Source organism: Cygnus olor, chromosome 2, assembly GCF_009769625.2.
Source record: "Cygnus olor isolate bCygOlo1 chromosome 2, bCygOlo1.pri.v2, whole genome shotgun sequence".
Taxonomy (NCBI): domain Eukaryota; kingdom Metazoa; phylum Chordata; class Aves; order Anseriformes; family Anatidae; genus Cygnus; species Cygnus olor.
In genome coordinates, this window is record NC_049170.1 from 116,166,707 (window position 1) to 116,191,548 (window position 24,842).

Genomic DNA, 24,842 nt, shown 5'->3' on the forward strand with positions numbered 1-24,842 from the left:
TCTCCTAATAATAATAATCCCTGCTCCTTTTCATTCCCGTTAATGATTTCCATATGTCTTGTCTTCTTGTCATGTCTTCTTTGATGGCAAGTTTTCCTGTGCTCTTAGAGTACTGGTTATGTGCATGATGAATGAATGCTGATTGTTTTCAGCGTTCTAGCTGCAATTTTTTTTACACTCAGTGGAGGGTCCATTGCTGATGTTATTCAGAGATGTTAATTGGACTTCACCCACACTCCCTCATATCTCTGCGTTTTGTCTGATAAAGCAACCTATTTGATGTCCTACGTATCTTCGTGAAGTAAGGCATTGCCAGAGCCCAGCAGTTACTTGTTGTCACTTAGGGGAAGGGCACCGAAACAGAGAAGCTTTCCCTCTCTAGACCTTCTCCATAATGAAGCCCACATCACTCCTGAAGAGAAGCTGCTCTCAGGAGAGGCTGTGAGCAAAGCGTGCTCCTTGGTCCACCCACCTCTGCCTCTAGTTCACCTGGTTGCCTTGTGTGCGCCGCTGGGTTGCTTCAGGGTATCGGCTTCTCCAGGCGTGCCCACTGGGGTACAAGCAAGTTTTGAGCTGTTGGCATCACGGGGCCTTCCACCCAGATCTGGAAGGTGACCTTTGGAGGTGCCAGGGGCTGTGGCACCAGGTCTGGGTTGTCTAGAGGGCAGCCTCAGGAAGGCTGCCAAAGGGCATACCACAGGGTAGAGGCATACCCTAAAACCGTCTAAATTACAAAGTCACTTATTTCTGCAGTACCTTTGTGTTCTTCCAAGGAAGCTCATTCCTAGGTAGGGGATAGGATGAGATAATGTGAGAGAGGAAACAAATCCAGTTTCTGCACTTTGAACACTGAACAATGATCTTTGGAAAGGAAAATCAATGGGCAAGTGAGCAAAGGTGATGGTGGGACCTGCTTGGAAAAGGAGAAACCTTTTATAGCTACACCAGGCAGAAGATGAAGCCAGCTTCTGTCGTGCCATCTTTTTCTTGTTGCTGCACCTCACTGCTGAGTCTCCTTTTCAGAGTGATTTTATTGCACTGATGTATTGAATGCAGGAAAATAGTGTAATCCTGAGCCATGATTAGAAGCTGAAGAAGGAAGATGTTTTAAGCTAGCCATTAGTAAGGCGTTCTCCCAGTTGGCAAAGTGAAAGTCTGTAAATCACATAAATAACCCAAAAGACTAAAAGCAAAATGAAATAATTATTCATTTTGGGTCAGGTTTTGATTTTTAAGAGCCTGTCTGTAATTATGCTGGTTCTAAAGCAGAGCTGGCTGCAAAGGAAAGCTTGTACCTTCAAACCAGAGCATAGCAGTGAGGCTCAGTCCCACGAGCCAGAGCACCACCAGCTCACACCTGCTCTGGGGCCGGCAAGTTGCAGGCTCGGCTAAGTGCAACTGCCTCCTGCCAGTCTTCCAGCAGTCACAAAACAATTTATAATGGAGCCTTTCACCTCCATTTACTCATAAATGACTTAAAACTCTTGACATTGTAGGAGCCGTATGTTTTGTAAGGCAGAGAAAGCGTCAGGTAAGTGCAGAAATAGATCCTGCAGGTCAGAAATATTTCTTGAATTGCAGAATATCCTAGGCCCCTAAATTCTGGGCAAGGTTCAAAGAAATCATGTCAGAAAGTCAGTTCAGAATTTGGCCAGGCCATTCCGTTCTCATTTGTTTCTCTAAAACCTAGGCAATATGGAGTTTAATCAGCAGTCCACCAATGCAATTAGTGTTAGCTCAGAAAATGTTCCTCAGTTTACGGTGTGGCTTGATGACGTAGAGAACAGCTACAGATCTGGGAACAGTGAGACAAGGAGCAGAAAATGCTTTGGCTCCCTTTTGGTACGCTCACATCTATGTATTTGAATTCTGACCAAAGCCCAGGCTAATACAAAGTTGTAAATAGAGTAAGGACAAAGTTGTAATGAGTTCAGCAGTTCGTAAAACAGTAAGTTTTCCATCAGTATATTTACCTAAAATTTCCTGCAATTGTCTGTAATACTCATAAACCAAGGTTTTATGTGTAAATTGTAATTTCTAATAGAAATAAAATAGTGCAGTGTATTTCAAAGTGAGTGCTATCACATGAGAGAATACATGTCTTCGTAATGATACTTCTCATCTTGAGTTAACTCTCAAGCCCAGATATAAATACTGTGCAGTTGTATCTGTTGGAAGGAGAAAACAAAAAACGGAAGTCCTAGCTCTGAAACTGTGGTCAGGACTTTTGGAGAAGTCACACCAGTGCTGTAAGTGCATTCTACCTGTGAATACAATGATCCAGTCTCCTGTCTACTACAGCTGGTCAGACGCAAACAGAAAGGTCCCATTGGTGTGCTAGAGACAGAACAGCACATGGCCCTGCTGCCTGGAGCATCTTCCAGCTGTCTTTTGAAGCTGGCCGTAAAGGGCAGGACTGTGTGAACTGTTGCTAACTAGAATCCTGGGCCTTTAAATTCTTTTTGTGTCAGATGAAAAATTGGTATGTGAGAATACCTGCAGGCCAAGAAGAACATTTTAAGTGGTTATGCCTACATTTTAAAATAACTTCTCCTCCCCACCCCGTGATTTGTTGCATAAAAATAGCCAATATTTTAAGCCTGTCTCCCTTCTGGGAGTATCCCAGTCAATCTCTATACCTTTGCATCCTCTGTTTTATATATTCACTGTTTAGTAGATATACTTTTCATATCAAAATTCTGGACAGCTAAAGGATAGATTATTTTCATTGGAATCAGTGACTGAAATTATTACATCAAGGTCATTCAGTTAATTTCCCATCTTCGTAAAACAACATATAATTTTAAATCCAAAATTATCTGAAGTGGATAAAGGTGTGGAGAAATGATCTGATATGATGATGCATAACATCTCCCAGCAGCAGGTATTTCATATCTGCCACTTACGGGGGAACAAGATTTTGTCGTTTATAACAAATACCACCTTTTTCGTGGAGAATCTTAAAATAATTAAAGAGTAGAAGGGACTGTCAATCCACACATTGCAGTAACTCATTGTTTATCAGTTGTTATTTTTGATGTTGCTGTTCTGTTGTCTTGACTCTGTCTTCATTGTGATCTGTTCATGCTACAATTTAACCTTGCAGCATTCTAATTTTAACACCACAACACTACAAAAAATACAAACATGCTAGACTCTCATTTCAGAAGATGATGTTTATTTTCATTGCCTAGCTTGGTTCTGGAGGGAGAACAAGCACTCTTCCTTTTGTGAAAGGCAGACACCTAATGGACATCTTTAAATATTTCCAGTAATAGAGATGTCCTAAATCACAGGTTACTTTCGTAAACATGAGCCATTATAGCTAAAATTAAACATGGGTAAAATCCTGGCAAAATTGAATTCATTGTCATTGAAGTCAATGAAAACCATTCTATTGGTTTAAGTGGAACTGGGATTAAACCCTGTATTTATATAGAAAATGAAGAAAGATGAAGAGCTCTTACTTTTTTTTTTTCACATACAGACACATGTGCACTTTCTGTTCCTTTTTCTGCTATAAATGTACTGTGCTGGGAAAGAGCCACTTAAAGTTCACAACCTTTATGAGAGATGTCACGCCAGTAGCAGAGAAGCATTAAGAAGTAAAGGCCAAGCATGGCTGTATGCGTCAGCCAGTGCTTTTTGTTGCAAAAAGGCAGGGCATTTCACCTGACTGTGCTGCAGCAAAAAAAAACTCCACAGAGATTTCAACAGGCTTCACCTGCCAGGTTTAAATGGAGTAGTTTCAATCATATTTACTGAGGCTTTCACATTCAGTGCAAGACATTTTCCGTAAAATGTTATGCAGGATACATTCGCAAAAGCATATTGTTAGAGCAGCTTGAAACAATGTATTGGATATCCCCTCTGCAGCAAACTAAGCCATAGTAATGTTTATTATAAAAGGCTATTCACTTATAAACATGTTTGTTTGCACAGACAGATGTCAGCTCTGCCCTTTCTCCATGTGGCAGAAATCCGAAAAGCAGAGAGCTTTGCCAGGTCTGGCTTGTTGCAGGTGTTTAACCTGAGAAGGATTGCCTGTGGGCCTGCAAGCAACGAAACAAGTAATATTGCATTTTACAATGGACGTCCTTAAGTAAGAAGCACGGGTTGTACCAGGGTGCCATGTTTTCGAAATAAAATTTGCAGTGTTTGTTCCAGCCAAGATAAATTTGCCACGATACTTTGCTCAAGTGCTCATGGTAACTCTGGCCAGGAGCCCTCAAGCACAAGTCTCCCCAAGTGTATGCTGTTTGTTTTTCTAGGCCGAACTTTGGCCTAGCCCCTGAAAACAAAAGCCTAAAACCTTGATTTTAAAGAGCAAATGCCTACTTTCCCATGCAATTACCTTCCTGGAGCACAAACAATTTACTGAGAAAAAAGAAATGAAACATTTTACTTTTTTTAAGCCACTCTCTGAAAAAGAGGAGAAGTATCAATTAAAGTTCCTCTCTTTCCAGATCAGTATTTTTTCCCCAGAAGTATCAGCATAAACAGATGCATGTATTGAAGTTCAGATTTGTTGCAGATACATCCATGACTTCAAGAACAAGTGAAAAAGCTTTGTCGCTGGACGGAGGCAGTCCAGATGCTGTGTCTTCCCTGGAAGGACAGGAAATCTGTATAGAAATCTTTTTCATAGATAGGGATATAGCAGAAAAGATTATTCTGAGTAGCTGTTGCCCACAGGAAGCCTAAGAGGCTTAATTTTTAAAGGTTTTCCATCCTGTATACATTCAGGTGTTGCCTCTTTTGCAGTCGGTGTTTGCAGTACTAGGGAAACAAATATAAAACAAGCTGGCTTTTATCCTGATATAATCAAATGTGTGCAGATGTGATCTCTGTTTGCTCAGTATGCATAAGGAGAATGGGAACAAGGGAAAGGAGGAAATAAAGAGTTGCTTTCTCTTTTTTTTGTACAAAAAAAAAAGTTGTTTGTACAGAAGAAATAGAGTTTGGGGTATACTTTTATTTTTTTTATAAAAGATGAGTGGCAGGATGGAGAGGGTTGCTGCTTACCAATAGGTAAGCCAAAGATTGTAGTTTGATCCTAGCAAACGTATTATTCAAGCCTGATGAGCTGCTTTTTAAAATATGTTTGTATATTAAAGGTGAAGGGAAAGCATATGAAAACAGTGAGTGTTGGACTTGGTGCTCAGCATTCTTCCTCCTCAGAGTAGCTCACATAAAACTGTTCCAGGATCTGAGTTTTCGGCAATGTTGAAGAGTTTGGTTGATGTCATTAGCTATTGCTGGCAGCTGCAGCAACTTCCAGGTGTGTAAAAATGTTGATTCTCCAATTCTTTTTTAAGTTCATTAGTTCATCATTTTTTAAGGTTTTACAAATTAATAATCTTGCAAAATTTTTAGTGATTTCTAGTCTTTCTCTCCAAGACAGTGACACGCTGTAAGTCAGTAAAATTTCAGCAGATCTCTCAGAAGAAAATGTAGCTGTTTTTGTCTCAACCTTGAATATTTTTCTTATCTAGCTAACATGATTTTCAAAAGATGTATTGGTTTTCTTCCTTATATAAGGTCTTAGATGAAAAAAAACATTTGAAGAGATCCCATTTGTGTGTGTGTGTGTGTGTGTGTATGCCTTCGTTATTTTGACCTTATTAATGCCAGGGGTTATTTATAGCTCCGTGACTGCTATGTTTGAAACCTTTGCAAGCAGACTGACTCTATCAAAAAATGCATATTTCTAAGGCTTCCAGGGTCACTGCTACTTTGGAGGAGGATCCGCTCCTCCCTGCTCTCTTGTGGACCCTTTGGGACTTCTGCCCTGAGAAGACCTCCTCATGTAGGCAACTGGCAATGCTTACCTCCAAAAGTGTTGCTCTGTAGTACTCTTCTACCCCTCCTAAATCTCTGTGATATTGTGCAGAAAAAAATGCAATTGATGATAATACTTTAAATAGCCTGTTGCTGATATAGTGAAGAGTGACTGGCACTTGATACAAACAAATGGTCCTGGCATTGGAGATTGCCAGTGGAAATCTTTTCAGTACATCTCAGCTGAAGAAAAATGAGGTGTACACAAGGAACACCATCAAAAAGCCTTTCTTTTTTTACCAAATACTTCAACACCTTACAGCATCTAAGTCTGTTCCAGGCAAAGATATTCGTCTTCTCTGCCTGCTATATGAATACAATTGAGTGGTAAAATTGTAAATATTTTTTTAAAAGTAAAATAAAATTGTAAATAACTGGAGAAAAAGCCTCTCTGTCTTTTTAAATTTCCCTTTCTAACTCGTTTGCGTTGTAAAACCACACTTCCACGGGCTTGCTTAGAACCAGGCCTGAAGCTAAATATTTACCCAATAGATTTTGTTTAATCTGTTTCAGTGCCTCTGGAAATGAATTTACACCTCTAATTCCTAAGTACCCTTTGCCCCTGGGCATATGTAGTGAAAAGCGGGTATTAGAAGAGCTGAAATAGAGTTGAGATAACTGATAACCTGAGCCAGTAGGTAATGGGTAGAGAAGAGAGCATGATCCTTTGTTTCTCCAGGGTCTGGAAATGGAACTGTTTGAGGTGAAAAGTTGAGCTGGACTTGAGTGTTTCAGGTCCTTCAGATGGTACTTGAGAGGTAATTTGAGCTGAGTGTCGTCAGGCTTTCTGTGCCTCCCAGGTCCCTTCCAGCCCTTCCCAAGCTGGCTGTCTGTAGAGAAAGCAATGCCCATGGGGAGGTGCCACCACCCCTGTAGCAGTGGGAGAAGTGAGGAGGAAAGGCGAGCATTTCAGTGGGAAATCAGCAGCGGCACGCAGTGACAGCCCACACGGCTGGGCCTACATCCTGGGCATGAAGGACACTGTCTTCTTGGAAGTGTCTTGGTCAGGGGACAGTAAAAGGCCCTGGTCAGCTCAGACAGGCTCTTCGAGGCCCTCAGCCCTGCAACAGGCTGTATTCAGTCTCCTTGGCAGAACAAGCCCCCACAGCCAAGGTGCAGGTCAGGCTGGCCACTTGCCTCACCACAAGGTGTATCAGGTAGCCCCACCTGTTTTTCTTCACTGCTTGTTGTATTACACTGTGTTAACTCATCTCACCTATTAGTCCTGCCCCTTTTCAGCGTAGTCTTGCTCCTCCTCTGCCAAATTGCTTTTGGTCCTTTTGCTGACTTTGATGAAGCTCTGTCTTGCTCTTGCCTGGGATCCTAATACACAGAACTCACCTGGTTTCATGATGTGGAGCCCTGTCTCTGTCTACCCCTAGACCTGTGACCCCTAGGCCCCAGCCGCTGATCCTGAATGGTTTTGACTTGGCTACCTGGCTCGTTTGGTCCTTTGCTCCGCCATGCTGAATACCTCTTGATAATGCTTTGTGATGGCAGAGCAAGGCTCACCATTGCTTCTCTGCCCATCACACAGGTTTGCCTTTCCCTTCTGCACATTGCAAAGGCCTTCACTGAAGGCCCAGGTGGGAAGGTGGATAGCATTATTTTGCAGAGCACTGGGACAGCGTACCCCTGTCCTTGCAGAGATTTGTAATGTGAGAAATGGAGGATTTTGCTCCAGAAAGTTCTGGGGGTTCTTTCTGCTTGTAGCTTGCAAGAGGTAGCAGTTAATTTAGCCCAGTTCAAAAAATCACCCATCAGAATGTCTTTTACTAGAAGGTGAAGAACATCTAAGGAGATGCTTGTACCAAAGGGCTTCACCTGCTTCCTTTTCTGCAGGAAGGAGCAGCTTCCTAACTACACTAGTCCATACTCTAGTCACCTTGTGTGACTTAAATGCACTTTACTGATGTATAGTTTGTTGCACTATTGTCTTCTTTCTCATAGGTTAAAAGGAAAGTTTGGTGATTCTTCAGTCCTTTTAATATTTCAGCCTTTGGAGTTTGTTCAGTATAAGGAAGAGATGAGCCCAGTATCCGAAATCCAGCTATGCACTTCGCTCCCATCCTTTACTCTCCATTTACACTGCTGGCTGAGGCAAGAACAAAGTGCTTGGCTGACTCCGCTACATGCTATTTTATGTCATCTGATGATCTGGCCCAAAAACACTTACAGAGCCTCCATTGCACCTCATTGGAAATGTAGGGTTTGGCCTACAACATATATGTGAAGGACTTATTGGGATAGTTTTAAAAGCCACAGACTATAGGGCATTCAGCACATCTCTTGAGAGACTGTCCACAGCATAATACATCTTTCACTTCAGAACTTCCCTGTTGAGATCCGACATTTTCTGTGTTTAAATACCACTCCTTTTATTCCTAATCAAACCCTGTGTCACACCTAATAATTCATCTCTTTCCTCAGCATTAGCAGCATACAGCTGTTTCATTCGCCAGTTCACCAACATTTAACAAAACTGTGTAAGTTTGATGTTATTCTCTTCCCAGAAATCAGACCCTCCTATCTCTGCCCTTTGGATTACTTCCCCATGTCTCCTCCTTGCTCATTCCACTTTGTCAATAGCTTTCAGACAACGTGGTGCCTAAACCAGAATGTAGTATTTGAGTGTGGTTGAACCGGAGCCAAACAAAGGGAGAAAGTCTCTTGCTTCCTGCTCTGATGCGATTCATTTGATAACACACACTACTGCTGCTTTTTTGCCAGAATACTCGGAAGAATATTAGACATGGTCTGAGAATTAAGCAAATGACACTTAAGGTGCAAATGCACTTATTCTTGCTTGCAAATATCATTAAGCAGCTTAGTTTAAATCCGCTTAAACTACTTCAAGTTTAGATGCCTCTGTATCAACGTAAGTATCTGCTGCATCTTCCAGCAGGGTTCAGTTTGGACGTGGTTTTGTCAAGGCAGCTACGTGACACTTCTGACTAACACAGAGTTGTCCTCAGTCTCAGTCTCTGTTGTTTTCTGAAGTAAACTGGCAGCTGCTTTGAAAGCAGCGCGTGGTCAGACCATCACAGCACAGAGCAGGCTGCTGGCTCAGCAGAGGGCAATGAACAGAACTTCTGAGAGCGAAAGGGCTCTGTGCTACCTGCTGGTCCTAACTACCCCGACAAGCGTGCCTCTCACCTGTCACAGTCAGTTCAGGTACAATTTTTGATCAGCATTCAAGCCTGGAGAGGTTCCTGCTCTCCCTGAGGTCCATGTAATACTCTCACTCTTGGGGCCCAGTTTGCAGTCACCGTTTTTGGTGACCATTCTTTGCAAAATACCTACATAAATGTGCTGGATCTTGGAAATCACACTGTGGCAGCTAGAAGTTCAGTGGCTGGGATTGCTCCGCTGGGTGTTATTTGTGACCATTCACATAAAAATAGTGAGTTGTTTGGTTTTTAAAAAACTGCTGCTGAAAGTGACCATGACATAAAGACAGGGACAGGGAAGTCCAATATGGCTGTATAGTAACTTGCAGTCTTACTGATTCAATCTCACAGAGTATCCCCCAAAACTTAGAGACTGGTGGTCTTGGATTGTTACGAACCATCTGTCACAGCCAGCCTAATTAAAACCTTCACAGCTGATACCAGCTTGTGAGAAGGGAAAGGATGATGTATGCCAGATTTCCTCAGTCTCCAGGCACGAAGATCAGCATCAGCTGTGGTGGGACACAGCCGCGTTTCGCTTGCCTGTTGGGTTTTGGTCACCACTCCAGCTGTGCTCTCAGGTTTGTGCTTTGCAGCGTTGACTGTGCGTCTGCACATCTTGCAGCAGGCCTCTTGTGCCCTCTTCGGTTTTCTATGGGAGGAAAAAAAGTCTTCCCTGCTGTCTGTTCTGTGGGGCAGAAACTCTGCGTCCTGTCCATGAGCTGTTGTGGAAGAGCTGTTGTATTGCTTAGCTTATATCTGCTTAATTCACCAAACAAGAAGTAGTCAGCAGTGGCCTCCAATATTAACTTGCAAAAGGATGCCACAGTAACTGGTTTCCTAGAGCTGGGTTCGGATCCTCTTCTTCATTCATTTGTATTGAATAGCCTCGCTGAAGTCCACAGCACTTCTCCCAGGGCTATTCGGCTATCCTGCACCGGTGACAATGTGAGTTTCAGACCATTAATTCCTCCTGGCAATGGGAGACTTACAGCATGTAAAACATTTAATTTCCTTCACACCTTTAGGTGTGCATTTAAATGCAAACTTATTTTCGTACTAAACCTAGGTAGAATAATAGACCTGAGCAGAAACAGAAGGAATGAGATCCTTGTAAATGAAGGAGGTACTGAAATATTAGTCTGAGGAACTCTAGTCTGTTGTGAAACATGACAGAACCACGTACAGACCTAAAGTGCTCTGTGACTATCTTGACTGTTCTGACACCTCTTGTAACCTGCAGTTAGTGTTGCAAAAGTAATTTTTTCCACAAAAGCTAATGCATTCTGAGCATCCTAGAGCAACGCTTGCATAGGAGCGTGTGTTTTGTCTTGACTGCCCTTAGATTGGTGTTTCTAAGAAACTAGAAACTACTTCATTTACATGAACAAAAATCTCCTTAACAAGTGTTGCGGGATTTCAAAGCACACCAGGAATCCTTGCAAACATAGCTGCCAGCCTGATGAGCTGTTCTTCTGCGGTTGTTGTTCTCCCCTTTGCTTTCTTCACATTCCCTCCTCACCATCTGAGAGGTAGAGTCAGGACACCAGAATTTCTTCAGATGAATGTCTGCTCACCAGCATATTTCTACCAGCTGAAATGTTTATGCTGCACTGGAAGGATTTTTACAACCTAAACGTTCCTTCACAATATAATTAATAATGTTTTGTTAAAAATATTTGTCTTTGAGCATATTTTGTATATACAACAGTAACTTGAATTTAGCAGGGTCCAAGCAGTGTCAATGTGCGTATCTGAGAAGAAAGAACAGGATCAGTAACCATACGAAGCAAGGTATTTCTGCTGTGTGCGCTTACAGGCATCACCAGCCATTAGCTTTGCCTTCAATATTTCAAACGTTAGATTTGTGTTCTGGCTTAGTGTATAAGACTATTTGCTACATAATTATATTGTATTTCATTTTCTTCTGTACACTATTATAATAATGATATTGCCTAATAAAATAATGTCAGATTTTAATTAGGTTAAAAGTAATTTGGTGTATTAGGTTTTTTATTTGAGAAAATAAACTAGCCGGTAGTGCATATCAAAATAGCCATTTTTTTAGTTTGCATTGGCTTTCATTTCCTGTCATCCTTTACCTGTTGAAATAAGGGTTGTTGTGTGGTTGGGTTTTTTTGTTAATTAAGTTATTACAGCCCCTCAGCACCTTACATCTAACACTTTTATTTTGTAGTGAGGATGTAAGATGCCTGATTTACCATTTATTAAATGCATAGTTTTGCAAAAATTCCCACTCCTAATAAATAGCCACACGTTATTAATCACTGAAATGAGTTAACCAGGCTAATGTGAAAAAGTATGGTAATGCCGCATGTGAGTAGTTCAGCAACTGCAGGCCTGAACTTGCTGGGAGGCAAAGACAGAATACGTTTGCATCAAAGGCAGTTTTGTAACATAAGAGCTTATGCTAGCCTTCTGTGGTGGGATACTTGAGGAATAACCAGTGGTGTATGAACTGACAGAAAATGTAGGTCTCCTCTGCAGTTCACTTTTATAGGAGTGTCCTGAACAGCCTCTCAACATACAGCCAGATAATGAAGAGGAGAGGATGAAAGACAGAAAGATTCTTGTGGTTTTTACCCTCTTAATTCTCTTAAGTTCTTTGATTCCTTGTGTTTTCTAAGTGACCTCAGTACTCTGTAAACTTCTACATATATGTGGATGTACGTTCTTTGCTATGCGGAGGATGTATGAGAGTTCACATACATCTCGATGTCACTAAAGCCCATCTCGTAGTGGAAGGAATTCTGCCTTCTCCAAGTGCCATTTCCAAGTGCATTCCTTTTTCTATTCATTGTTTGTGTTGTGTCTTTTTTTGTAAGGTGTTTACTAAGGACAAAATAGAAAAATCTTTGAGCCAGTTCAGCAGTCCATTCCTTTTCAGCTAACACTCAGTCAGCACAATGGAGTTCAAGCATATCCTTTAAGTCTAATGGGTGTATAAAGGGTTTGCTGAATAAGGACGTATTAAAGGCAGCTTTTGTTGAACTGGAGCCTATCTGAGTTTGCCTTTCCTTTGTGTTCATTGTTAGAAGACTCCCAAATGTTTGTATTTGGCTGTAATTTCTGGTCACTTACATTTTTACAAATTTAGATGCCTCATTGCTTGGATTTTTTCCTGCTTTTTCTTCTCTTATCACGTGGTACTGCCAACCTAGCTGTTATGTCTCTATTGGATATAGCAATTGTATTGCTGTACGGCTGGTGTGATCATTCATGGGTGTGCAGGCAGGTACAGAATGAGAATACAGAGACACTGATATCAATCATTATGACTTTGGACAGTTAGTGTCTTAACTGAATATCTTGAGGACTGAACTGTTGTCGCTAAGGCTGCCAAATGAAATCATTTGAACAATACATATGGCACTTATTTTCCCACCACAAACTTCTAATAGGACTTAGACAGGTGTCCTTAATTGTGATCTGGTGCTTGAAAACAGAATTAAAACCAGAATTAAAAGCTGAAAACAGAATTTAAAAGTTGGTGTCTGCTTTAAAGAGTCTTCAGCTGAATACAGCTACCAAAAGGATGAAGTTGTACTTTTACCCAAGTCATCAGGCTGCTCACAGAAGGGATATGGCCAAGTAAAAAGGAGAAAATCTCCTGTTTCCTTATTCCTTGACAATAGCTAATTGCTAAAATGCCTTCTTCAGATATTGATTAGATCAGCCTGTATGTTGCTGTTACTTGCATTAAAGATCTATACTTATTCCAAAAATGCTCGTAAGTTCAATAATTGCCATCCTAGTGCTATTCTTCTCCTCTAGTGCCTGCTATCACTGAACTTAAGACAAATTAGCAGCTACCACTATGAAGGAATATATGTGAACATTTTCATCAGTGCCTCATCATTCTTTCATTTGTAATTTGTTTTCCACCTTTCCCCAAATTAGATCTTGAGGGACTTGGATTTCCATGGGAATGGTTTTAAAGAATCTTTTTTCTTAGCTATAATTCTTAGCTTTTTAGATAAAACTCAGAATATGTTTTCATGAACCAATTTGTTACAATGTTTCAGAAAACTAAAAAGTAGAAAAAGTCCGAAGGGGCCTATTTCATGCATAAAGATGAAAAAGTTTAAATTCTTCTTGGATCTCAGTTGAATAATGGAAAACTCTTCTTAGCTGATAAGGTCGTTTCATCTTCTCTAAATCAATGGCTATTCAATTAATAGTTTGGATGCTGAAACTATTGATCAGATAAGGTGACAAAAGCCAGCAGCTCCCTTATTAACTAATTTGTTTGACTACTCAACAATACTTTCAGTGAAAGATTTTCCCAGTGCACGCAAAGGAGCTCAATAATTTCAACTGCCTGGGAATGTATCTTCTCCCACAGCTACCATTTGGTTTATTTAGATGTTTTTGTAATTCAAAGGAGATGAAAGTACCCACTGTCCTACAGCAAATAATCATCAAATCCCTATTTACAAAAACTGACAACTTGTTTTATTAAAATTGGCAGAAGCCAGGAAATGCTTCCCAACACAATTGTATCACTGACAGCTTACTCAAATGAATTTGGGTTTAATTATGCCAGCACAAGATGAACTGAAAGAAACCTTTGACTAAGTAGGAGTTTAATTATATGTGAAATCCTGCAACCTCCTTTGTGCCTCTACAATGGCAAATAAAAGACCTGAGAGAAGACCAGAGTACCAAAGTATCAGATATCAATTACATGCTTCCTGTGATAAAGTCCTTCTAACTTTTTATGCCCTGAGTTTCGTTAAGGTTTTCCCTACAGATTATTCTTTGCCTAAGCAACTGAAGGAAATAGAATCACAAATTTGAGTGGTTAGAGGTAATCAATACTTTATTGATCCTGTTTTTTTTTTTAGTAAAATAGTATAAAAACATATGTTGAATGAAAAACTACAGTTTGGGTGAAATCCAGGTCCGTGATGAGGGCATGGCAAAGCTCCCGTAACAGATTAACACATCAGACAAGCAGATTTGGTATTGAATATTGTTGACTTTTGCATCTGAGTTTTGGAGGGTTTGTTCTTTTTCTGGAATGTTTTTAGTATAACAAAAAAAGACACGACTGTTAGCGGAAGTTATTTCTAACAAGTCCTCGGCTGTACAAAGGCTCTGAAACATCGTGGAGTATAAAGAAAATCAATACCTGCTTTATTTGTTCTAAAATATTTCATGAAACTCAGACTAAATATGATTTAAAGATAGCATTTCAATGGGACTTTGACGAGCTGTATTTAAATCTGCACCATTTAGCTAAAATCAATCGTTACTCTTTATCAGAACTATTTTATCAGAAGCGATGTCAATGAAGTACTGGAGAAAAAAATTTTGGAGCTGACTAAAATTATTTTATTGGATCATTTTATACTCTCAGAGGGTCAAAACGTATTTGAAGCATTGAACACTGGTTTTCCTGCAGTGTTTCATCCAATGGAGCAGTTTCTTATAGTGCCAGGAAGGCTGACTATAAAAGCACATGGTTGGAAAAATGCGTCTGAGCAACTTGTGCAAGGCAGTTTTATAAAGTTTCACATATTTGTTGTAAGTCTCAAGTATTGTTTTTCTTAAGTGTCTTTCATGTCTGGAGTTGTAAGATTCTCTGTTACATGAGAGAAGTCCTCCTCCTTAGTTTTGCAGAGAAAAGCTGAAAGCTATACAAGCACACATAGATAGCAGAAAAATAATGATTTTAGGATATATTTTGGCCTAATTAATAACTATTTGAATTCTTAAACTTGACAATGCCTGGTGCGCGTGGAAAATGAATGAATGGTGGTTCGCTTGTTCCCTGAAGTGAATTGTCAGTCTTGACATCCTCTGTTAAGATTCTCATTCTGTACAGTATTAAATATGAAATTAGTGTGCTTTGACTCTCATGTTTTCTATCTCCGAATTATTTTTTTCCTTACCATCAAACTTTCCCCAATCAAATCTTTCTTTACCATTAAATTTTCCCCAATTTGTTTCTTCTCAGACCTCCCAAATAAGATTTGCATAACACTCAAACTTCCTTGAGTACTGGATGTTACGAAAATGAGTTGCAGTGGGTGCCTTATAGGACATTTTTGACAGTTTCCTACTAAGGATACGGAGATCCAAAAGGGGAACTGATGAAAAATTTTTGGAAATTTTTTTCTTAAAAACGAGAGGCACATTTTGCTGAAAGAATACATCAAGAGAGATTTTTTTGGGGGGGGTAATATTAAAATTGCAAAAATATGACAAAATTAAGAAGAGGTGGATTTGCTGAGACTCAAGTTGAAAATAAGCTTAGCAACAGCTTTTATTTTACTTCTTCACTGTAAAAGCTCATCTAGATAAAATACAAACAAGTACTGTAAGTGCAATGCAATTATACCTAGCCTCAGGAAAAAGCATCGAACAATTTTATTATAGTGCCAAAGATTAGTCCTGGAATGTAAAGCTGAGAGATGCCTATTATGGATCTGCTTCATTAAAAGATGTGAAACAAGACATTCATAAGGCACCAATAAATCCATTAAGGGGAAGAGGGCTCAGAAATGGCCTTCCATGATTCTAGTTATTAACTTCAAAGATTGCTGAGGTTGGGGACTTGGCAAATACAGTTTTAGTTAGCACTCACAGTCCCTTTTAACCCTCTATTCTCTGGTCCAAATTCACTTTGAAATAAGCAGCTATAGCTCTGCTTTAGTTGGCTGAGCAGCACCCACCTACCAGGGCTGAATTTGGAGAATATCGAAGAGGGAAAAACTATGGGTTTGAAATCTTCTGTTTCATATTACATGACTTCTGCATGAACAGTGCTTCAAACCCAGCTATCGACTAGAGCTTTTGAGTTCCTCATCAAATCACTGAAAGCTAGACCTTAGCAGGCTCTTTCATTTCCAGGCATCAAAATTTCTGGAGCTGATAATGCCTGAAAAGGAATAGCAGCACTCTGACAAAACTGTCCCAAGCAATGGCAGACAAGAAGCCTGTGCTTCTGAAAAATGTTACTATTGTCTAGTCAAACCTGGGTTTAAATTTCGACCAGCTGCATAGGAAATAGCATCTGATTTGTCAGTAGCATGAAGAACAACCACAGAGAAACCTGCACATTTCTCTGCATCCTAATTCCTCCAACTCTCAAAGATACCAGAGCAAATATCCAAATTGAAGTCTTCTGAAATTTCGTGGTAGAAAAAGAAATAGTTGTTTAGATTGGGAGTTGAAAATTTCCACAGCAGGGAAATACAGGCTGCTTAGATAAAGGATGCTCGAGCCTTATTGATATTGTCTACCAAATTCCAGAAGTGATCTTGGGATACTCACTGTTGATTTCACCAATTCTTCTGGAGCAAAACTTCCAACTAGAATTTGCATCCCAGAACATTCTCAGGCGCTTCAGAGCCGCAGTGAGCACATTTGGACAAGACTCAGGCAGACAGAAGTGTTTTTCTTTTTCCTCTGTGCCAGCTGCAATGGGAAGAGCAACTTTTATGCAGTCTGCAAGGTGGGCAGGAATGTCACTGGTCAGGATTCGGAGCCTCTTGTGTCAAAGATGTAAAAATGTGCAGCTGCGTCACAGCCATCACGTGGGACTTTGTAATTTTTCCATGCCACAATTAATCAATTTCAGCATACGATTTTCCTCGCTGGCACACTTCCTGACTCTCCGTGGCACTTCATCTGTCACAGATGAACAAGATGGGGATTTGTCGAAGTGTTAATGGGGTGGCTTTTCTCAGAGTCGTCAAACTGAGCACGTATGTGTGTGTCACATCAGTAATTTTTGACAGTTTCCTATTAAGTTTACAGAACTCTCAAGTAGGGAGCTCCTTTTCCTGGTAAACAGGCAGTTACCTCTTTTTGTGTTTTGGAGCTAATGATTTAGTGGCAGCAGGCATTGCTTTTACCAAGCACGGGCAGTAGCTCAAGAACTAGAAATACACTAATTACAAGAGGGATGATTAAAACAGAGGTTAATAAAATAAGATATTTATCCTAAATACACTAAAGCAAGAAAAAACACGTGAGACAGAAGTTATTATATTATTCATAAATCAAAGTGGCACAAAGGAAAGAAAAATAAGGCACGTAGTTCTCACCTTATGCGTATAAACTATTCCCTCCCAGATTTTATAAACAAATAAAGTATACTAAAAAATGAGCCAGCTATGCTTCTGATACATGACAAGCATGCAGATGGAATTGCACATGAAACGGCTCAAATCAGACTAAGCTATTTGTTTATTGATTGTTTTCCCTCAAGCTCTGCTGATGTTATAAAAGAATTCAGCTCGAAGCACCAGTGGACGTGAAACATTCACGGTATCTTTTTCAGAGGCTGGAAACCTTATGTTTGGAATGATTTCTGCTCTAGAATGTCTGTAATATAGTGAAGCCTTAATACCTTGCTAATCAGTACATTACTAATTAGCCCATGACAAGAATTTTAATTAGATGCACAGTAGGTGTTCTCCCTACCTGCAGTGGAGGAGTTATTTCCCGGGAGAAAAGTGAAGGGAAACAGATAGTGGAAGGGATCAAGAGAAGACAAATATGTCTTTTCTACTCTGGGAAGAGTATACATGAATTAATATTTTTAAAAATTATGTCTCTGATAATTTATTCTGTTTTGTAAAGTATAATAAAGTTCGTTTTGTGATTTGCTTTTTTTCCCTGTAGAACAAAAAGTACTTTTTTTCTGTGAATTGACATCTGTTGTAAGCCAAATGAGAAATATCGGAACATGATTATAGTCAATTATGCTCATGGCCAGCCCCAAGGTCTGAACTGAGCACATTGCCACCTCAAAGTACAAGTCTTTGTACTCTGAGTTTAAGAGCTGAGCTGTGCATCTGCGAGCTGGAGTAAGGAGGTATTCAAAAGATGTGTAGATGTGGTGCTTAGGGACATAGGTTAGCGGTAGACTTGGCAGTGCTAGGTTAACGGTTGGACCAGATTGTCTTGGAGGTCTTTTCCAACATAAGTGGTCCTATGATTCTGTCATTCTAAGGTGAACAAGCTTAAAAAGGGAAACGCACAAAACCCGTGACCATCGTCATTAGTTGAGCAGTGGCTCAGGTGCATTCTAGAGTTAAAAATGTGTAAGAAAAGCTTGGAAGGTAAAGATGAATGAGTTCCTATCGATGGGAACTCAAAAATAATAATTATTGAGCAACATTGTCTGTATTTCTTTTTATTTCTATCCGGAAAAGATGCAAAGAAGGGATAGAGGATACTTCCAAAAATACTGCCACCACTGATGTTCTCATTAGCTTAATGGCATATATGCTGTTGCAGAGAACTTCAGGATTGTCATTTGGGATGAAGGTTTTAAAATCTGAAAAATATCTACTGCAGTGAGAGTCTTTCAAAGTTATTTGTATTTATATACGCATAACTCAGGCTTCCATAGGGAGGCCATTGTGAACAACTCTACAAATAATAAAAGTTAATCTAAAACTGTATTTGCTGTGAAGTATTCACTCAACTGTCCTGCCTGATAAAAGATGCTGTCTTTTCAAATGGCTTTATTAACCCACCTGTCGTAGGAGAGCTGGTGGTTTTCCATAGCAAATTTGTCTACTGCTGTAAGTTCAGTTAGAAGGAGAAAGGGGTGGGAGATTCAAGCTGGGGTTGGTGGGATTACCTATTTTTTCATCTTTTATGGGCAGATATTTAAGGCTGATGCAGGGACAAACAACATTCCTATTTAGGATGCAGGCTGGGGATCTTAAGGTATATCTCATTTTGCAGATAGATGTGAGCCTTCCCTGACACTTCTCCACCAGCAAGACGTGAACAAGCTTCAGATCAGAGGCTGTGTGGCCACTTCAGTAAAGCTCTGTATTGAAAGCTGTTATCTCTGCAGAAGGGCAGGATATATTAGCTCCAGCTTAATGCCATGCTACACACATCCGTATCACTCCCAGCCAAATTAGAGCATGAGTGAACTTGAATATACCTGCAAACACGCTGCAGCCGTACCCTTTGTCCTCCTCCTAGTGGGGCTGCTGCTCACATCACAAAACGTCCACTGTAAATAGCACTTTAGTGGAGCCTTTATCAGTACTCTGAGAATTGAATGGACTATTTGGAAAAGACAGCTATAATGTAGCAGCACTTCATTTGAACAGTGCATTATGGAAGAAAAAAAAATCAAAAAACTCTTATGTGATTGCCTTCCTTTCTCCAAGAAGTAAAAGGAAACTGGTCTTCCATCCTGAGTCCTTTGGTGGGCAGATGGTAGCCTTCAGCATCCAATACTTTCATCCTTCCTATCAAATAGATGTGTGGGTTTGCTACTGAAGACAGTGGTATGTATTTCGGATTGTGTTTCTCTACAGAGTATCTCTTTTTTTATCCCAGGTGGCCCAATGTTATCTCACACAATCTAGTTGAGATAAGGGTGTAGATTAAAATGCAGGTCAGAAGCCCTAACCAGGCTTGGCAGGGAGGGAAAGATTTTGGTTTGCTAGAGTAATTATCCATAGGAAGTGGTGAAGCTGACACTGGTTTCATTTTTTGAGTGCTGCTAAAGGCGTTTGTCTTTATTCTGGAGGCTTTAGTCTTTTCCAGTTTGAATGCTGGCTGTGAAGGAGGCTGTTGTTTATTCTGTCTCCAGCAGTAGCGCTCTTAGTAATATTCTGAAGACTTGGATATCTGAGAACTGAAGGAAAAAATATCCTTACTTCTGAGCCTTTTACTGGGACTCATTTAATCAGAACCATACTGTCTTGAATTTGAATGAATATTCGGAGTGTAGTTGCTTGAGTAAATAGAGGTGTTATATGGATTTAGTTGCTGTTGTGTTATTTTTTGTTTCTGTTTCTTCCACGCAGAACTGGCAAGAAAGGCATTTTCTAAACTATAAAATAATATCTGAATCTTTTATGATGTCTTCACTCTTATATAACTTAAACTGAAGATTCCTTATTTAAGAAAACCTAAATTGAATTTCAGCGCTTGTGTTATGTAAGTCAGTCAGTTACATCAAGCGGAAAAATGAAACATTGCCTTTGGGAGAGAGAGAGAGGGAAAACAAATGCTTGAAAGCAGAGTCTAGGGAATGGAGGACAATTTTGGGACCAGCTTCCCCCAAACGATGCCACAGAGAGGCTGGCAAAAGGCACTGGGTACATTTGGAGCACCAGTCAACCTCAAAGGTTCACCGGGATCAATTCTAGATGCTTAAATATGTATGTTCAGCCTGGGAATAATGCTCAATATTTTCACATGATTTTGTCTTCCAGAATGATTGAAGATTGCGGGAAAAGAGGAAATACCATGGCAGAAAGAAGGCAGCTGTTTGCAGAAATGCGTAAGTACTTCCTAGAAATTTCACTGTGGTAGACCATGCCAGTTGCAATGCAATGTCAGTAAAATTCATGTAAGCTTTCCATCTCAAGTAACTGATACATTTGTTTCACAGAAAATTTAATATTGTGAGACCAAAACTACAGGAAAATGGGCTGATTTGACCAAATAGCAGGGGAAAGGGATTTTCTACACCAGCTTATATATTTTTCTACACCATATTGAATTATTTTAATCAATGGCTTCTTGAGACAAATATGCTGAAATACACAGGTAGCAATGAAGAGGGAAAGAAGGTCTCCAAAACACTATATTTGGGGTGTGTGTTGTGGGTTGACCCCAGCCAGCTGTTAAGCACCCACCCAGGCACTTGCTCACTCGCCTCACATCCCTGAACAGGAAGAGCAAAAGCAAAAAAACTTGTGGGTTTAGATGAAGACAGTTAAATAAGTGGAGGAAATAGGGAAAAAAAATATATATATATATAAAAAAGTGATGCAAAGGCAGTCACTCACCATCTCCCAAAACCAGACCAATAATCAGGCAGTCTTCAAGCAATGTCTGTCTTGGAAGACAAAACTCCCCGTCCTCTTCTTCTACCTCTGGCTTTTATTGCTGAGCATGGCCCTGTATGATATGGACTACTACCCCTTTAGCCAGTTCAGGTCAGCTGTCCTTGGTGTGTCCCCTCTCAGCCTCTTGCCCACCCGAAGCCTACTCACTGTTGGGGCAGAGTGGGAAAAAGAGAACCTTGACGGTCTTCAAGCACTGCTCAGCGATAGCTAAAACATTGGTGTATTATCAACACTGTTTTAACCACAAATCAAAAAGATAGCGCCATGCAGGCTGCTATAAAGAAAGCTCCATCCCAGCCAAGCCCAGTGAAGGGTCTCATATAGAACATAGCCCACTTCAGTGCATTTTTTATATTTTCTAGTGAAGCTTTTTTGGTCCCCGCAGAACAGTGTGTCATCAGTGTGCTATACTAACAATCCTGCTATTCTTTGGAAGTTGTCTCTTATTTCTCTTAGAAACAAACCACCATTTTCAGGGAAGTTGTATTATGTATGAAGTTTGAGACCGTCACCTTTTTACTAGATTTACCAATGTTTTATCCATAATTAGTAAGCTTCCTATTATTTGTCCCACGCAATATAGTAAAAATGACAGAAAAAGTGATACTTTGATTTTTATGAATATTTATTTTTCAAAATATTTCACCTGGTTATCACTAGGAGCTGGTTGCCCATTCTGTTCCATTTATCAAGACTTCAGTTCTCTGAACTCAAAAGTAACAAGGCCGTAATGGAACAGGGAATTAATGGGACCAGAGCAACCGTGCACACTGAAAGGCGAGGTCTGTGCTGGTGAATCAAATGTGGCAGGGACTGTTCGGTTCCCAGGGACACCAAATGGCCTGCATCTGTGATCACGAGCTCTCCGAAATAAGGACTTCTCATTCAGCTAGCCTGTTGAGAATGGTCTTGGCCCATTCCATGATGTCCACTAGCTTTGTTGTGCTCTGTACTTCTTTCAATACCACACAAGGGTTTCTGTTGTAACTCAGATGGGTATTCCTCTTGTCCCTTTGGTACAACATCTTAGACCAGTGGAAGGAAGGAATATTTTTTAGCTAGAAGGAAAAAAAAAAAGGATGATGCATTTCTCCTTTACCATAACATAGTATACTTTTAATTACAATTATATGGAGGACTTGAGCTTGTATCAGCTCAAGTCAATGGCAAAAATACCACTAACTTCAGTTTGTTTGAAATGCTTCTGAACTCCTAAACCAGGAGATAATTCCTTAAGAATTTTCAGTGGGGGTTTATGGTTTGCTCCCACAGGGTTGAAGGCTGCTTTGTTGTTCTGGTTTGTTTTGAGGGAATTAAGGCAGTGCTGGGAAAATTGACAATGAGTAGTTGGAGAATGAGGAGGGATTATTTTCCCATAGCCTACACAAATAGTTATTTTTCTTTCACATTTTAGTATTTTGACATATTTACTTGTGTCTGGTTTATCTCATGTACGCCTGCCTTTCCTATTTGCCTGCCTTTGTTCCTACTACTGCTACACATGCACACAGAGAACCAGGTTCCAACCAGGTAAAAAGACAGAGGGGAAAATACGTTTCTTTTGTGTGTAATAAACTAAATATGTTTTAGGCAAAGAAACGTTCACATTCATAAAATGCTCAGTTTTGCATGTTGAGATACTGTGGGTATAAAGGGTGTGTTGCACTGAAACAGAAACTCATCCTATTGTCATTGAATTCAGGTCCCCTCAGCTGTGCGCAAGCCCACAAAGTCCATGCTGAACAAAAATCAGGCACTCAACATACCCTACATACCCTGGGTCATGCAAAGTTTCCTAATGTTGTGAAAAAACATAAGTTTCTGGTAGAAAGTTTAACTCCAAACCTGCCCATGTTAGATGAAAAAAATAAATGATGTAGAGGAGTTTGCCAGTGTTTTAGGTTCTTGTGGTAATATCTGCAAGTCTGTGATTAAAACCCCACTATGTTTTTAGAAAGTGGATCATGTTCCAGATGGCACCAGACAGCAAAAAAAATCCGATTGTGCATGCCTTTGTAGGAAGCTTGTTCTGAACAAAGAGTAGATGGATTGGACTCTCACTTCAGATTTGAGGCAGTGTATGATTTCCTCTGTAATTAGAGACATTTAGTTTGACTTTTTTCTTTCCTTTTCTTCAGAAGAAGCATCTTTCTAGTTCCCAATTACAAACCTTTTGTGAATTAGTATCATAACCAATATCATATTCTGTAGAGTTTAAGTTTAGATTGAATCTTATCTCTCAAGGTGCACCACTGGATGTCAAATCAGTAGGCTACCCTTAGTCGTACCTGACATGCTCATATATCCAGACTGCTCTGATGAAAAAAAATCAAAATGTACATTATGGTAGTGCTGCCAGCACATATTACCAAGCATGAAGACAGCAGCCAAGGGTTGCAATGTATCCTTTTATTATTTTTGAGAACTGCCGACAGTATTACCTAGATGAGAATATTCAAAAGAAACAGTGAAACAATGCCAGTGAGCAAAGAGAATGAGAGGCCACTGGCAATCCTGTAGGCAAGTTACAAATTCCCAGTCTCATTTGCCATGCTCAGTCCCACACATCTTTCCTCATATTTTTCAGCACTCTCCATGTAAAATGAAGTCATGTTTCTACAGAAGTTATTTGACAAATGGATCTCAGACTGTGGTAAAATGTGAATCATGATAAAATTAAGTAGTATGTTCCACAGTTTTATCGACAGAAACATCTCCTCCCAAAGTAACACAATTCAGCGTGTGCAAATAGTAGGGGAAAAAAAGCAACATTACTGCCTACAGTTTTGTGTATTTGGAATTGATACTACAACCTAGAAAGTATAATGAGCCAGTCTCACTTTGCTTTGAACCTGTTCATCTTATTAGAATGCTGAAGTTTTATAAAGGAGCTTTGGGAGCTTTTATTAGTGTCTTTCACTAAAGTTAAGAGGGAAAAAAGTTAAGTTTGTATTACTCATTGGTCCTACTAAAAAAGGAAAGACTTGTTGTTGCAAGTGTTATCGACTCTCCTTCACCAATAAAGGAGTTTTCCAAAAGCTGTCAATGGGGTACTAATGCAGAAGAGAAAAACTGTAATTTAGCAATAAGACTATGATGAAAAAAAATAAGGCTTTGCAGACCTGATGTGAAGTAGTTAAAGATAGCTTCTTCCAGGAACAGATGGTGTTAAGACAACCAGCTGGCAGAAGGGAGTAGCTGAGAGCCCCGGGAAGATGGTGTGGGACAATGCGGTCAGGAAAAGAGCAGAGTCTGGGGAGAGGGAAGAGTATCACTCTCGTTTTCATCTCACGGGGTAGAGCACATTTGAAATATTCAGGTCCAAAGGGTGCCAGATTGTTTAAGAAAGTGTGGGTGAACGATGCTGACGTGGCCATACGTGCAGCAGTGAAGCTGAGTGGCCAGTCCAATAACATGAAGAGGAATTTTAAAGAAAGCCTTTGGGAAATGGGTGAAAGCAGAATAGGGCCATATTTCACTTGTATGGATGTGTTTCATTTGGACAGTTCCTTGAGAAGCCCTGTTTTTGTAGGTTGGTACCGTTCCTACAGAGGAGGCTGCTCAACTGAACAGAACGGTTTTTACTCTTTTATTCTAGGGCCAACCACAATGAGAAAACAAATATGCAAAAGCTCAATTGTGCATCATTCCATGAAATGTGTGGCACAATTAATAAGCAGTCTCGCATCTCATAGGCCATATTGTAGCTATGCAGCAACACTTCTTGTGTAAGACATACCAGCCGAGAAGGAGAAACATTTAAATAACAACCTACTCATCAACTTTTTGAGACTTCTGGAAAGCGTAGCGAATGATACACACCAGCAGTATGCCTGAAGACACCATGCCAGATTCTGCCCCCCATCCCGGTCCCTTTCTGCTGCTCTTTCACATGGAGTAGCTACCAGTCAGCTCCTACCCGGACAGCTGCTCCTGGACAGCTGCTCTGGAAATGCTGCCAGAT

General features: G+C 40.2%; 1 protein-coding gene across 19 annotated transcripts in view; it reads left to right on the forward strand.

Annotated features, from left to right (window-relative positions):
* The window catches only part of DTNA (dystrobrevin alpha), a 223,993-nt gene that overhangs the window by 103,889 nt on the left and 95,262 nt on the right, over positions 1 to 24,842 (forward strand). For all 19 annotated transcript variants that reach the window (XM_040550317.1, XM_040550314.1, XM_040550324.1 and 16 more), the window contains one exon: positions 20,240 to 20,307. In XM_040550317.1, coding sequence (XP_040406251.1) covers positions 20,241 to 20,307 — 67 coding nt within the window. In that variant the 5' untranslated portion in view covers position 20,240. The remainder of the gene's footprint in view (positions 1 to 20,239; positions 20,308 to 24,842) is intronic.